Genomic DNA, 14,381 nt, shown 5'->3' with positions numbered 1-14,381 from the left:
AAAAACAAACAAACACTAAATTACACAAAATAAAAAAAGAAATTATCAGATATTTAAACTAATTACACCTAATCTAATAGCCCTATCAAAATAAAAAAGCCCCCCAAAATAAAAAAAACCCTAGCCTAAATTCAACTACCAATAGCCCTTAAAAGGTCCTTTTGCGGGGCATTGCCCCAAAGAAATTAGCTCTTTTACCTGTAAAAAAAATATACAAACAACCCCCCAACAGTAAAACCCACCACCCACACAACCAACCCCCCAAATAAAATCCTAACTAAAAAAACCTAAGCTCCCCATTGCCCTGAAAAGGGCATTTGGATGGGCATTGCCCTTAAAAGGGCATTTAGCTCTTTTTCTGCCCAAAACCCTAATCTAAAACTAAAACCCACCCAATAAACCCTTAAAAAAGCCTAACACTAACCCCCGAAGATCCACTTACAGTTTTTGAAGACCTAACATCCATCCTCAACGAAGCGGCAGAAGTCTTCATCCAACCGGGCAGAAGTCTTCATCTAGACGGCATCTTCTATCTTCATCCATCCGCCGCGGAGCGGCTCCATCTTCAAGACATCCGGCACGGAGCATCCTCTTCAATCGACGTCTTCTTCTGAATGAGGTTTCCCTTTAAATGACGTCATCCAAGATGATAGATAGATTTCTATCAGCCAATCGGAATTAAGGTTGAAAAAATCCTATTGGCTGTTGCAATCAGCCAATAGGATTGAGCTCGCATTCTGCTGGCTGTTCCAATCAGCCAATAGAATGCGAGCTTAGTCCTATTGGCTGATTGGATCAGCCAATAGGATGATTTTATTTGGGGGGTTGGTTGTGTGGGTGGTGGGTTTTACTGTTGGTGGGTTGTTTGTATTTTTTTTTACAGGTAAAAGAGCTGATTTCTTTGGGGTAATGCCCTGCAAAAGGCCCTTTTAAGGGCTATTGGTAGTTTAGTTTAGGCTAGGGCATTGCATTCTCTTGCAAAGCCTTTGATCAGTTCAGGTATCTTCTTCTCAAATCTCCTCTTTAGGACATGCATCAGGGAGTTCCTCTTTAGATAAATAGAGTTGCAGCATTCTTGGGGAGTCAAAGAACCTGGAACCTTGAGGTGTTTGTAGTTCTAATCTAGCTGGATACAATAAGGCTATGGAACGGTCTTTTTGAATCAGTTGCTTACAGAGGGCAAGAACTCTCTTCTTTTTCGGGCTACTTCCGCAGAGTAATCCTGAAAAATATATATAGTATTTTGCCTTCAAATGTCAGTGTGTTGTGTTGTCAATAAGCAGACAGTATCAGTAGCTTGTCCTTAAAGTTCAGATATTTAACCATTAATTGGTGAGTAAGTTTTGTGGTATCTGATTGATCCGCAGGTCTCGCCACCCTGTGGGCTAGCTCTGCTGTGTAGGGAAGCATTGTGTCAGATATACGCAGTAACTGAGGAAGGTTAAGTTCTGCCAATTTTAGAAGGTCTGTTGACGGATAAGACTCAGGAAGTCCCACTATCCTGAGATTATTTCTTATAGACCTGTTTGAGGTCATCCAGTTTTGTTTGGAGTATTTGGTTTTGCTTCTGTCGTTGCATAACATTTTTTGTGAACTCACGTTGCCTTTCCTCTCCATCTGCAACCATTTGCTTAACTGTGTTCAATCTTGATGTAAACATTTTAAAATCAGAGGAGAGAGAATTGACTCCCGTTTGTAGTTGTTCGATTTTTGGGAGGAATAAAGCAGATAGCTGGGATACTATAGGGTGTGCTTCCTGCAGATTTTTCTGTAGTAACAGCTTCTGTGGTATGCACCTTAGCTTGATGTTTAAGCCTTCTATCGGCTTGCTTCTGCTTTCCAGCCATTGTACAAATTCTTTTGTTGAATATATGGTAATACTTTTGCATACAGGAAGGTTCTTTGCCAGCAATGTAGTATTGTGTCTGCATGACAGGTTAGTCAGTTGTATAACTTCTTGGGTATTTGCAGATAGGGGTCTAAGATGCAGGGTTCTGCTAGGCTTCAGGGAAATGTACCCTCTTTCTTTAAGGCAAGGGATATATGGTGGATATGAAAACTCAGCCCTTATCTATGAAAGCACAAGTTATAGTGGGCCTCTAGTCAGACTGTTTGAATAATGTGAGGGGGGGGAGGGGAGAGCACACAGCCTGCGGCCTATCTTCCAACCTGTGGAATCTGTTTGTATGTTAATGTATGGCAGCTCAGCATTTCTGTTATAGGATTCAATGAGATGTATGCCCTTTGTCAGAGTTCTATGTGCTTTGGTGGTTGTATACTCTGGGGGGCCGTGTTTTATTAGAAAGTGCGTTACTTGCCTGAGCCCTTCTCAGCCTCCACGATCCTATACAAACTCCCTGAGGGCTCTCTCCCACTCAGATCCCTCTGATGTGTCTTTCTTTGTTCCAGCTCCCCTGCACAAGGTGCTGGAGCATTGTGCTGCGCTTCACTGGGCCTCTTGTGGCTGCTGCATCACAGCCCTCCATCTCTCCTAAGGCTGCCTCCGGTAGTGGAGTGATTGAATGCTCTTCACTAAAGTTCGGACAGAGTGGTTAGCTGTTGCCACCAAGGTCTGTTGGGTGTCGGGTATGCTGGTGAGGATTAAGTCGCAATTAATAAACTTTCACTGCAGGGCTCCTCTAACTAGCCACCATACTGTAGACCCACCTACCGGAAGTCCCACCAGGGGGAAGTTTTATTATCTGAGGAGCAATATTATGATTTACTAGCATAACACTTTATACACCAGGGACAGTTTTATTATCTAAGGAGCAATATTATAATTTACTAGAGTAACACTTCATACACCAGGGGGAAGTTTTATTATCTGAGGAGCAGTATTATCATTTACTAGAGTAACACTTAATTCACCCGGGGGATGTTTTATAATCTGAGAAGTAATATTATCATTTACTAGAGTAACTCTTCATACACCAGTGGGAAGTTTTATTATCTGAGGAGCAGTATTATCATTTACTAGAGTAACACTTCATACACCAGGGGGAAGTTTTATCATCTGAGGAACAGTATTATCATTTTCTAGAGTAACGCTTCATACACCAGGGGGGGAGTTTTATTATCTCAGGAGCAGTATTATTATTTACTAGAGTAAGACTTCATATACCAGGGGGAAGTTTTATTATCTGAGGAGCAGAATTATTATTTACTAGAGTAACACTTTATACACCAGGGGGAAGTTTTATTATCTGAGGAGCAGTATTATTATTTACTAGAGTAACACTTCATACACCAGGGGGAAGTTTTATTATCTGAGGAGTAATTTTATCATTTACTAGAGTAACACTTCAAACACCAGGGGGGAAGTTTTATTATCTTAGGAGCAGTATTATTATTTACTAGATTAACACTTCACACACTAGGGGGGGGGGGGAGTTTTATTATCTCAGGAGCAGTATTATTATTTACTAGAGTAAGACTTCATATACCAGGGGGAAGTTTTATTATCTGAGGAGCAGAATTATTATTTACTAGAGTAACACTTTATACACCAGGGGGAAGTTTTATTATCTGAGGAGCAGTATTATTATTTACTAGAGTAACACTTCATACACCAGGGGGAAGTTTTATTATCTGAGGAGTAATATTATCATTTACTAGAGTAACACTTCAAACACCAGGGGGGAAGTTTTATTATCTTAGGAGCAGTATTATTATTTACTAGATGTCAGGATAGGTTAAGTCCAGAGTTAGTCCCAAATGCTAGAATGAGGTTTGTAACACCCTAGCACTGTGAGTATATACCAGGAACTGACCCTGCGACAGCTACAGTAATATACTCACTGAAATAGACTGGAAGTTGGCTTCGTGTAGATAGGGTTAACCAAAAGAGTAATCAAGCAAGCAATATCCAGCAACGAGTAATCAGGCAGGTAGGGGTTAACCAGTAGAGTAATCGAGCAAGCAATATCCAGCAATGTGTAATCAGCCAGGTAGGGGTTAACCAGTAGAGTAATCAAACAAGCAATGTCCAGCAACGTGTAATAAGGCAGTTTGGGGTTAACCAGTAGAATAGTCTAGCAAGAAAGTTCCAGCAACGTGTAATCAGGCAGTTTGGGGTTAATCAGTAGAATAGTCTAGCAAGCAAAGTTCCAGCAACGTGTATTTAGGCAGTTTGGGGTTAATCAGTAGAATAGTCTAGCAAGCAAAGTTCCAGCAACGTGTCATCAGGCAGTTTGGGGTTAACCAGTAGAATAGTCTAGCAAACAAAGTCCAGATATCAGGTATCAGGCAGGTAGGGGTTAAGCAGGATTGAAGTCAAGCTAGCCAGCAATTCAAATTTAACAAGTAGTTCAAAATAGGACTCACAAGTCGGGAAATGAGAACAAACAGGCACCGAGGAGAGGAGACGCCGGAATAAGAAGCCCTTCTGATGTCAGCAGAAGGGGCCGGTGGCATACAGGGTTGCTAGGAAACCAAGGGAAGCGCAACAGCGCCGGAAAAAACAAAGGCAGAGAGAGCGATCAGCTGAGCGATCGCGACAGTGCCCCCTCCTCAAGGACCCCTCCGGGGGACACGAACAGGTTTTGAAGGATTCCGGGCGTGGAACTGTTTGATCAAAGCAGAGGCGCGGACATGAGAAGCAGGTTCCCAGGAACATTCAGTAATGGGATATCCCTTCCAATGAACCAAATAATATAAACGGTTACCCCGTAATTTGGAATCAAGAATTTGACTGATCTCGAATTCCGAAGTACTATCCACAAGAAATGGAGAGTGAAGTTTACATTTGGTGGAAAACCGGTTAGAGACTGCCGGTTTAAGAAGAGATACGTGAAATACAGGAAGAATCTTCAGGTTGTCCGGTAAAGCCACCCTGTAAGCAGTAGAACAGACTTTGGAAACAATCCTAAATGGTCCAATGTATTTAGGACCCAATTTAGCACAGGGTTGTTTGAGACAAATGAATCTGGTAGATATCCAAACTTTGTCTCCAGTGTGAAATGAAGGTGCCTTACAGCGTTTGCGATCAGCAAATCGTTTATACTTTTGAGAAGAGAGAAGAATAATTTCCTGAATCTTCTTCCAGTGTTTACAGAGATTCTTCACAGTTCGATCTGCTCCAGGAACTCCAGAACCCCTAGGAGAGATAGGAAAAATTCTAGGTTCAAATCCATAGGCTGCCTTGAAAGGAGAAGTCTGTAAAGAAGAATTGAAACGGGAATTGTAAGCAAGTTCTGCTAAAGGAAGAAGTTGAGACCAATTGGAGTGCTGATGATTAACATAGGGCCTGAGATAGGATTCAAGAGATTGATTTACTCGCTCAGTTTGACCGTTGGATTGAGGATGATGGGCAGTAGTAGTTTGCAAAGAGATTTCCAGAATCTAGAGACAAATTGAACTCCACGATCAGACACAATATCCAAAGGAAACCCATGTAATCTGGTGATATGGAGTATAAACAGTTCAGCGAGTCTCTGGGCAGATGGTAATCCAGGTAAAGGAACAAAATGAGCTGCTTTTGAAAATCTATCAACCACAACCCATATGGTCTTGTTTCCGACAGAATTAGGAAGGTCAGTAATAAAGTCCATGGAAACATGTGACCAGGGATAAAATGGAACAGGTAGAGGTTGTAAGAGTCCAAAAGGTACAGGAATTACAAGCTGCAACATAATCCTTGACATCTTTGATCATAGAAGGCCACCAGACATGTTGTTTGAGTTTCCACAATGTATTACGTACTCCTGGATGTCCAGACAAAATATTATCATGAACCCAACGAAGAAGTTTGAGGCAGAATTCTGTAGGTACAAACAAGATTCCAGGAGGTAATTTATAGGAGGAAGGAATTGAGGCTTGAGCAGACTGTAATGCTTGGAAAGGAAAAGTAGACAACTGAGCTAGAACTTTTGCAGGATGGAGAATTTGTTCAGAATCCAATAATGCAGAATCATAGGCCTGAAATTGTCTGGATAAAGCATCCGCTTTAGAGTTCTTAGAACCAAGAATGTAGGAGAGGACAAAATTAAATCTGGAAAAGAACAGAGCCCATCGGGCTTGACGTGAGTTGAGGCGTTTAGCAGTATGAAGATACAGAAGATTTTTATGATCCGTAAGAATAAGAAATGGTTGAACCGTGCCCTCAAGCAGATGTCTCCATTCTTCCAAAGACATCTTAATTGCTAACAATTCTTTGTTACCAACGTCATAATTCAGTTCTGAAGAATTAAACTTCTTGGAGAAAAACCCCACAGGAAGAATCTTGCTAGTGACAGGATTTCGTGGAGATAGCACAGCCCCAGCAGCAATCAGAGAAGCATTAACTGCAAGGATGAATTGGAGACTCGGAACTGGATGACAAAGAATAGGAGCCGAAGTAAATGCTGACTTCAAGGATTCAAAGGCCTGTATGGCTTTATCAGACCAATGTTTGCAATCCTGACCCTTCTTAGTAAGAGCAGTAAGAGGAGCCGAGATGTTAGCAAAGTCCTTTATGAATTTACGGTAGTAATTGGCAAATCCCAGAAACCTCTGAAGAGATTTTAAGGAAGTTGGTCTAGGCCAATCTTTAATAGCCGACAGTTTGTCAGAATCCATCTCAAATCCAGACGGTGAAATGATGTAACCCAAAAAATGAATAGATTCTTGATGAAAAGAGCACTTTTCAAGTTTGGCAAATAGAGATTTTTCAAGTAATCTCTGGAGTACTAGTTTAACGTGATGAACATGATCCTGTAAAGTCAGAGAATAAATCAAAATATCATCAAGATAGATAATGACGAATTGATTAAGATAGTCTCTGAATATTTAATTAACAAAATGTTGAAAAACTGCAGGGGCATTGCATAACCCAAAAGGCATAACTAAATATTCATAGTGTCCAAATCTAGTGTTGAAGGATGTTTTCCACTCATGCCCTTTACGAATTCTGACTAAATTATATGCCCCACGAAGATCCAGTTTGTTAAAGATGGAAGCACCCTGGAGACGATCGAACAATTCAGGAATGAGAGGAAGGGGATAACAATTCTTGATCGTAATCTGATTAAGAGCACAATAGTCAATGCAAGGAAGAAGACCTCCATCCTTCTTTTCAACAAAGAAAAAACCTGCTCCTACAGGAGAGGAAGAAGGGCGAATAAAATCTTGGGCCAAATTATCCTTAATGTATTCTTCGAGTGAAACATTTTCTTGACGAGAAAGAGGGTATGTTTTACCCTTAGGAAGAGGGGCTCCAGGTAGAAGGTCAATGGGACAATCAAAGGTCCGATGTGGAGGTAAAATTTCTGCATCTTTCTTAGAAAAGACATCACAAAAAGAATGATATTGTACAGGCAAAGAATCAGGAATGTCCAAAACTGCCACAACAGTACTAGAAGGTTTGGGAGTATTCTGAAGACATTGTTTGAAACAAGAAGATCCCCAAGTAACAAGTTCCCCTTTAGACCAGGAGAAAACCGGATCATGAAGTTGTAGCCAAGGAAGTCCCAAAATTAAAGGAAACTGAGGAGATGGTTTCTGAATGAAGTACTCCTACAAACATAAGAAGTGGTATTGTAGAATATTGAATGATTCCAGAACCTAAGGGTTGACCACTGACAGTAGTGACCTTAATTACTTGGCTCTTGGGAAGCAAAGGAATCCGAAAGGAATTGACAAAATCTGTATCCATAAACATTCCTGCAGCTCCAGAATCGATGAGTGCTTGAGCCTGGAACTTGGTGTAGCTAAAACGGAAGGTGACTGGAACAAACATCTTGGGATTGAGGGTAGGAAAAGATCTTTGGCTTAACTCAGTCCCTCTTTCTGGAGTTAAGCCCTGGCTTTTACTGGACGGGTTGGACAATCTTTTAACAAATGCCCCTTAATACCACAGTAAAGACATAGTCCAAGATTACTTCTGAGACGTTCAGCTTCAGATAACTTAATTTCACCAACCTCCATGGGTTCACTTGATTCAGAGATAGAAGAACTCGGAGCAGGAAGGCTTGGAGAACGAGACATAGGACGGAAAGTTGGTTTGATAAAGGATCTTCTGTTACAGTCACGTTCATGGAGACGCTCAGAGTAACGAAAATCTAACTTGATACATAAATTGATGAGTTCTTCTAGAGAATCAGGAAGATCCCTATAAACCAGTTTGTCTTTTAAATGATCACAAAGACCTTTACGAAACGCTGCATGCAGGGCCCCATGATTCCACGTAGTTTCAGCAGCTAAAGTCCGGAATTCTATAGCGTATTGTGCTACAGAAAGAGAACCCTGCCTTAAATCTAAAAGTCCTGCTTCGGCAGCCACAGACCTTCCAGGTTTATCAAACACAGAAGAGAATATGGATACAAAAGTGTCAATATCATGGAGCAAAGGATCATCCTTTTCCAACAGTGGAGAAACCCAAGCCAAGGCTTTACCTTTCATAAGAGAAATCAAAAAGGTGATCTTGGAGGAAGAGGAAACAAACATCAGAGGATTATTTCTGAAGTGAAGGCGGCACTGATTAAGAAATCCTCGACAGTCTTCAGGGTTGCCGTCATATTTATCAGGTAGCGGGATTCTGGGAACTAACTGTTCTGCAGGTTGTGGCGGGTTATATGCAGGGTTAGAACTGGCCACAGGAACAACAGGAGTTGCTGAGACTTGTGAAGGTGGAGAGAGATTATGCAAAAGAGCAGTAATTTGATCCAACTTAGAATCCAGGGATTGCAGGTGTGCAGAGTGGGTTCCAAGAAGCTGTCCCTGTAGAGCCACAACTCTGGATAACTCACCAGGGTCCATTATATGGCCTGTTTGTAATGTCAGGATAGGTTAAGTCCAGAGTTAGACCCAAATGCTAGAATGAGGTTTGTAACACCCTAGCACTGTGAGTATATACCAGGACCTGACCCTGCGACAGCTACAGTAATATACTCACTGAAATAGACTGGAAGTTGGCTCAGCAGGGTCAGGAGAAGAAACTTTGTGTAGATAGGGTTAACCAAAAGAGTAATCAAGCAAGCAATATCCAGCAACAAGTAATCAGGCAGGAAGGGGTTAACCAGTAGAGTAATCAAGCAAGCAATGTCCAGCAACGTGTAATCAGGCAGATAAGGGTTAACCAATAGAGTTATCAAACAAGCAATGTCCAGCAACGTGTAATCAGGCAGTTTGGGGTTAATCAGTAGAATAGTCTAACAAGCAAAGTTCCAGCAACGTGTAATCAGGCAGTTTGGGGTTAATCAGTAGAATAGTCTAGCAGACAAAGTTCCACTCTATGATTACGGGTGTATCCTGAAACGCGTCAGTGACGTAAGCAGGGCCATAGTTGTAGCACCAGTGTTTTATATGGCTTTTTTCACTTACGAGTGGTTTGTTTCAACTGTTTCATTTTAACAATTGCTGAATAAAGTATCCTTTTACCCACAACACTGGAGCCGGACTGGATGTTTTTTGCTACACTAAAGTTCCAGCAACGTGTAATCAGACAGTTTGGGGTTAATCAGTAGAATAGTCTAGCAAGCAAAGTTCCAGCAACGTGTCATCAGGCAGTTTGGGGTTAACCAGTGGAATAGTCTAGCAAACAAAGTCCAGATATCAGGTATCAGGCAGGTAGGGGTTAAGCAGGGTTGAAGTCAAGCTAGCCAGCAATTCAAATTTAACAAGTAGTTCAAAATAGTACTCACAAGCCGGGAAATAAGAACAAACAGGCACCGAGGAGAGGAGACGCCGGAATAAGAAGCCCTTCTGACGTCAGCAGAAGGGGCCGGTGGCATACAGGGTTGCTAGGCAACCAAGGGAAGCGCAACAGCGCCGGAAAAAACAAAGGCAGAGAGAGCGATCAGCTGAGCGATCGCGACACTAGAGTGACACTTCATACACCAGGGGGAAGTTTTTTTATCTGAGGAGCAATTTTATCATTTACTAGAGTGACACTTCATACACCAGGGGAACTTTTATTATCTGAGGAGCAGTATTATCATTTACTAAGTAACACTTCATACACCAGGGGGAAGTTTTATTATCTGAGGAGCAATATTATCATTTACTAGAGTAACACTTTATACACCAGGCACAGTTTTATTATCTGAGGAGCATTATTAAAATTTACTAGAGTAACATTTCATGCACCGGGGGGAAGTTTTATTATCTGAGTGAGTAGTATTATCATTTACTATAGTAACAATCCATACACCAGGGGGCTGTTTATTATCTGAGGAGTAATATTAAAATTTACTAGAGTAACACTTCATACACCAGGGGGAAGTTTTATTATCTGAGGAGCAGAATAATTATTTACTAGAGTAACACTTCATACACCAGGGAGATGTTTTATTATCCGAGGAGCAATATTATAATTTACTAGCGTAACACTTCATACACCAGGGGAAAGGTTTATTATCTGAGGAGCAATATTATAATTTATTAGAGAACACTTTATACACCAGGGCAGCTTTATTATCTAAGGAGCAATATTATCATTTACTAGAGTAACACTTCATAAACTAGGGGAAATGTTATTATCTAAGGAGCAATATTATCATTTACTAGAGTAACACTTCATACACCAGGGGAAGTTTTATTATCTGAAGAGCAATATTATAATTTACTAGAGTAACACTTTATATACCTGGAGAAGTTTTACTATCTGAGGAGCAGAATTATTATTTACTAGAGTAACACTTCATACACCAGGGGAAGTTTTATTATCTGCAGGGCAATATTATCATTTACTAGAGTAACACTTCATACACCAGGAGAAGTTTTATTATCTGCAGAGCAATATTATAATTTTCTAGAGTAACACTTGATACACCAGGGGAAGTTTTATTATCTGAGGAGCAGTAATATAATTTACTATAGTGAGACTTCATGCACCAGGGGGAAGTTTTTTTTCATCTGAGGAGCAGTATTATTATTTAATAGAGTAACACTTCATACACCAAGGGGAAGTTTAATTATCTTAGGAGCAGTAGTACCCATCATGGAGAAATCTTATAGTAGGCATTAATGTTTTTTTGTGTAGAAGTCTTGCTACCTATCTAATGGCTAATTATCACTTTCTGTTTGAGGACTGTGAGTCAATGAGTACATTTCATACACTAATCTTATTTGTTGAATATAAATTGAGGGATAGCTTATTTACATATTGGATCCAGGACTCAATTTGGTTAAAATAACCATGATTCTATATTACAGAACAAGAAGAAAAAGAGAAGGATCGGACAACTGAGTTCCAGATAGGCAACCTGAGTGTGAAATTATTTTCAAAACTAGATTCTCTATCCCAGGATGGTGAGAGAGGGAGAAATGGGATAACAGGACTATGCATAGCGTCTTTAAGAAGCACCTTGTCATTTGTTTTTGCTCCTAGGTAAAACACTGTTGGAGAAAATAAATGAGGCTGAAAAATCTGTCCAGAAGATTATAGCGGACAGATCTAAAGGTGATTATAAACCATATTATTGTTCATTTGGAGAGAGTACGGTGCAAAGTAGGAAAAGAATGGGATGAAAAGCAAGATAGAATGCCTAGTCAGGACAGTAAATTGTTCCTCACATAAACCCTATTTCAGAAATTCCACTGCAAAAAAAGGAATTCAAACTTTGGATCTTAACAACATCAATATTTACAACAGTGCAATACCCTTAAATACATTAAAAGGACAATCTAATCAAAATTATACTTTCATGATTCAGATAGGGCATGTAATTTCCAACTTTCCAATTTACTTTTATCATCAAATTTGCTTTGTTCTCTTGGTATTCTTTGTTAAAAGCTAAACCTAGGTAGGCTCATATGCTAATTCATAAGCCCTTGAAGGCTGCCAGACAGCTAGACAAACGAATACACACATATATAGGATTTTATTTGTAAATATTTATATATATATATATATATATATATATATATATATAGCTATATATAGTTATATATAGCTATAGAGATACATATTTGAATATATATAATATATATATATATATATATATATTTATATATACTGTATATATGTATACTGTATATATAATAAAAATAACATTTCTTCTGACTGAAGAAAAAATGCTATTTAAACAATATCACCTAGATTATGAGTTTTGCACTAAACAGGGTGCGAAACGAACATAACAAAAGTTGCGTAATTTCATTCTCCATAGCGCTGCCATTATGAGTTTCTCAAAAGCCTCCTTGTGCGTGCGATATGGTGGCAATAATACCGCAATAAGGCCTAGATTTGGAGTTTGGCGTTAGCCGTGAAAACCAGCGTTAGAGGCTCCTAACGCTGGTTTTGGCCGCCCGCTGGTATTTGGAGTCAGTGATTAAAGGGTCTAACGCTCACTTTTCAGCCGCGACTTTTCCATACCGCAGATCCCCTTACGTCAATTGCGTATCCTATCTTTTCAATGGGATCTTCCTAACGCCGGTATTTAGAGTCGTTTCTGAAGTGAGCGTTAGAGCTCTAACGACAAAACTCCAGCCGCAGGAAAATAGCAGTAGTTAAGAGCTTTCTGGGCTAACGCTGGTTCATAAAGCTCTTAACTACTGTACCCTAAAGTACATTAACACCCATAAACTACCTATGTACCCCTAAACCGAGGTCCCCCCACATCGCCGCCACTCGATTAAAATTTTTTAACCCCTAATCTGCCGACCGCCACCTACGTTATACTTATGTACCCCTAATCTGCTGCCCCTAACCCCACCGAGCCCTGTATTACATTTATTAACCCCTAACCTGCCCCCCACAACGTCGCCGCCAGCTACTTACAATAATTAACCCCTAATCTGCCGACCGCAAAGCGCCGCCACCTACTTTATCCTTATGTACCCCTAATCTGCTGCCCCTAACACCGCCGACCCCTATATTATATTTATTAACCCCTAATCTGCCCCCCTCAACGTCGCCGACACCTGCCTACACTTATTAACCCCTAATCTGCTGAGCGGACCTGAGCGCTACTATAATAAATGTATTAACCCCTAATCCGCCTCACTAACCCTATCATAAATAGTATGAACCCCTAATCTGCCCTCCCTAACATCGTCGACACCTAACTTCAATTATTAACCCCTAATCTGACGACCGGAGCTCACCGCTACTATAATAAATGGATTAACCCCTAAAGCTAAGTCTAACCCTAACTCTAACACCCCCCTAAGTTAAATATAATTTAAATCTAACGAAATAAATTAACTCTTATTAAATAAATTATTCCTATTTAAAGCTAAATACTTACCTGTAAAATACATCCTAATATAGCTACAATATAAATTATAATTATATTATAGCTATTTTAGGATTTATATTTATTTTACAGGCAACTTGGTAATTATTTTAACCAGGTACAATAGCTATTTAATAGTTACCTAGTTAAAATAATAACAAATTTACCTGTAAAATAAATCCTAACCTAAGATATAATTAAACCTAACACTACCCTATCAATAAATTAATTAAATAAACTACCTACAATTACCTACAATTAACCTAACACTACACTATCAATAAATTAATTAAACACAATTCCTACAAATAAATACAATTAAATAAACTAGCTAAAGTACAAAAAATAAAAAAGAACTAAGTTACAAAAAATAAAAAAATATTTACAAATATAAGAAAAATATTACAACAATTTTAAACTAATTACACCTACTCTAAGCCCCCTAATAAAATAACAAAGCCCCCCAAAATAAAAAAAATCCCTACCCTATTCTAAATTAAAAAAGGTAAAAGCTCTTTTACCTTACCAGCCCTGAACAGGGCCCTTTGCGGGGCATGCCCCAAGAATTTCAGCTCTTTTGCCTGTAAAAAAAAACATACAATACCCCCCCCAACATTACAACCCACCACCCACATACCCCTAATCTAACCCAAACCCCCCTTAAATAAACCTAACACTAAGCCCCTGAAGATCTTCCTACCTTGTCTTCACCATCCAGGTTCACCGATCCGTCCTGAAGAGCTCCTCCGATGTCCTGATCCAAGCCCAAGCGAGGGGCTGAAGAGGTCCATGATCCGGTCAAAGTCTTCATCCAAGCGGGGCAGAATAGGATCTTCCATCCGATTGAAGTCTTCATCCAAGCAGCATCCATCCGGAGCGAAGCGGCAGGATCCTGAAGACCTCCAGCGCGGAACATCCATCCGGCCCGACGACTGAACGACGAATGACTGTTCCTTTAAGGGACGTCATCCAAGATGGCGTCCCTCGAATTCCGATTGGCTGATAGGATTCTATCAGCCAATCGGAATTAAGGTAGGAATTTTCTGATTGGCTGATGGAATCAGCCAATCAGAATCAAGTTCAATCCGATTGGCTGATCCAATCAGCCTATCAGATTGAGCTCGCATTCTATTGGCTGATCGGAACAGCCAATAGAATGCGAGCTCAATCTGATTGGCTGATTGGATCAGCCAATCGGATTGAACTTGATTCTGATTGGCTGAT

At 40.1% G+C, this 14,381-nt stretch overlaps 1 protein-coding gene across 1 annotated transcript in view; it reads left to right on the top strand.

The window, feature by feature from the left end:
* LOC128663870 (asialoglycoprotein receptor 1) overlaps positions 1-14,381 on the top strand; it is a 123,689-nt gene that overhangs the window by 24,346 nt on the left and 84,962 nt on the right. Inside the window, exons 5-6 of the mRNA XM_053718430.1 lie at positions 11,134-11,229; positions 11,309-11,380. Of these exons, the coding sequence (XP_053574405.1) occupies positions 11,134-11,229; positions 11,309-11,380 (168 nt within the window). The remainder of the gene's footprint in view (positions 1-11,133; positions 11,230-11,308; positions 11,381-14,381) is intronic.

Source organism: Bombina bombina, chromosome 6 (genome assembly GCF_027579735.1).
Source record: "Bombina bombina isolate aBomBom1 chromosome 6, aBomBom1.pri, whole genome shotgun sequence".
In the NCBI taxonomy this organism is placed as follows: domain Eukaryota; kingdom Metazoa; phylum Chordata; class Amphibia; order Anura; family Bombinatoridae; genus Bombina; species Bombina bombina.
This window is presented reverse-complemented; position numbering and strand designations above follow the sequence as displayed.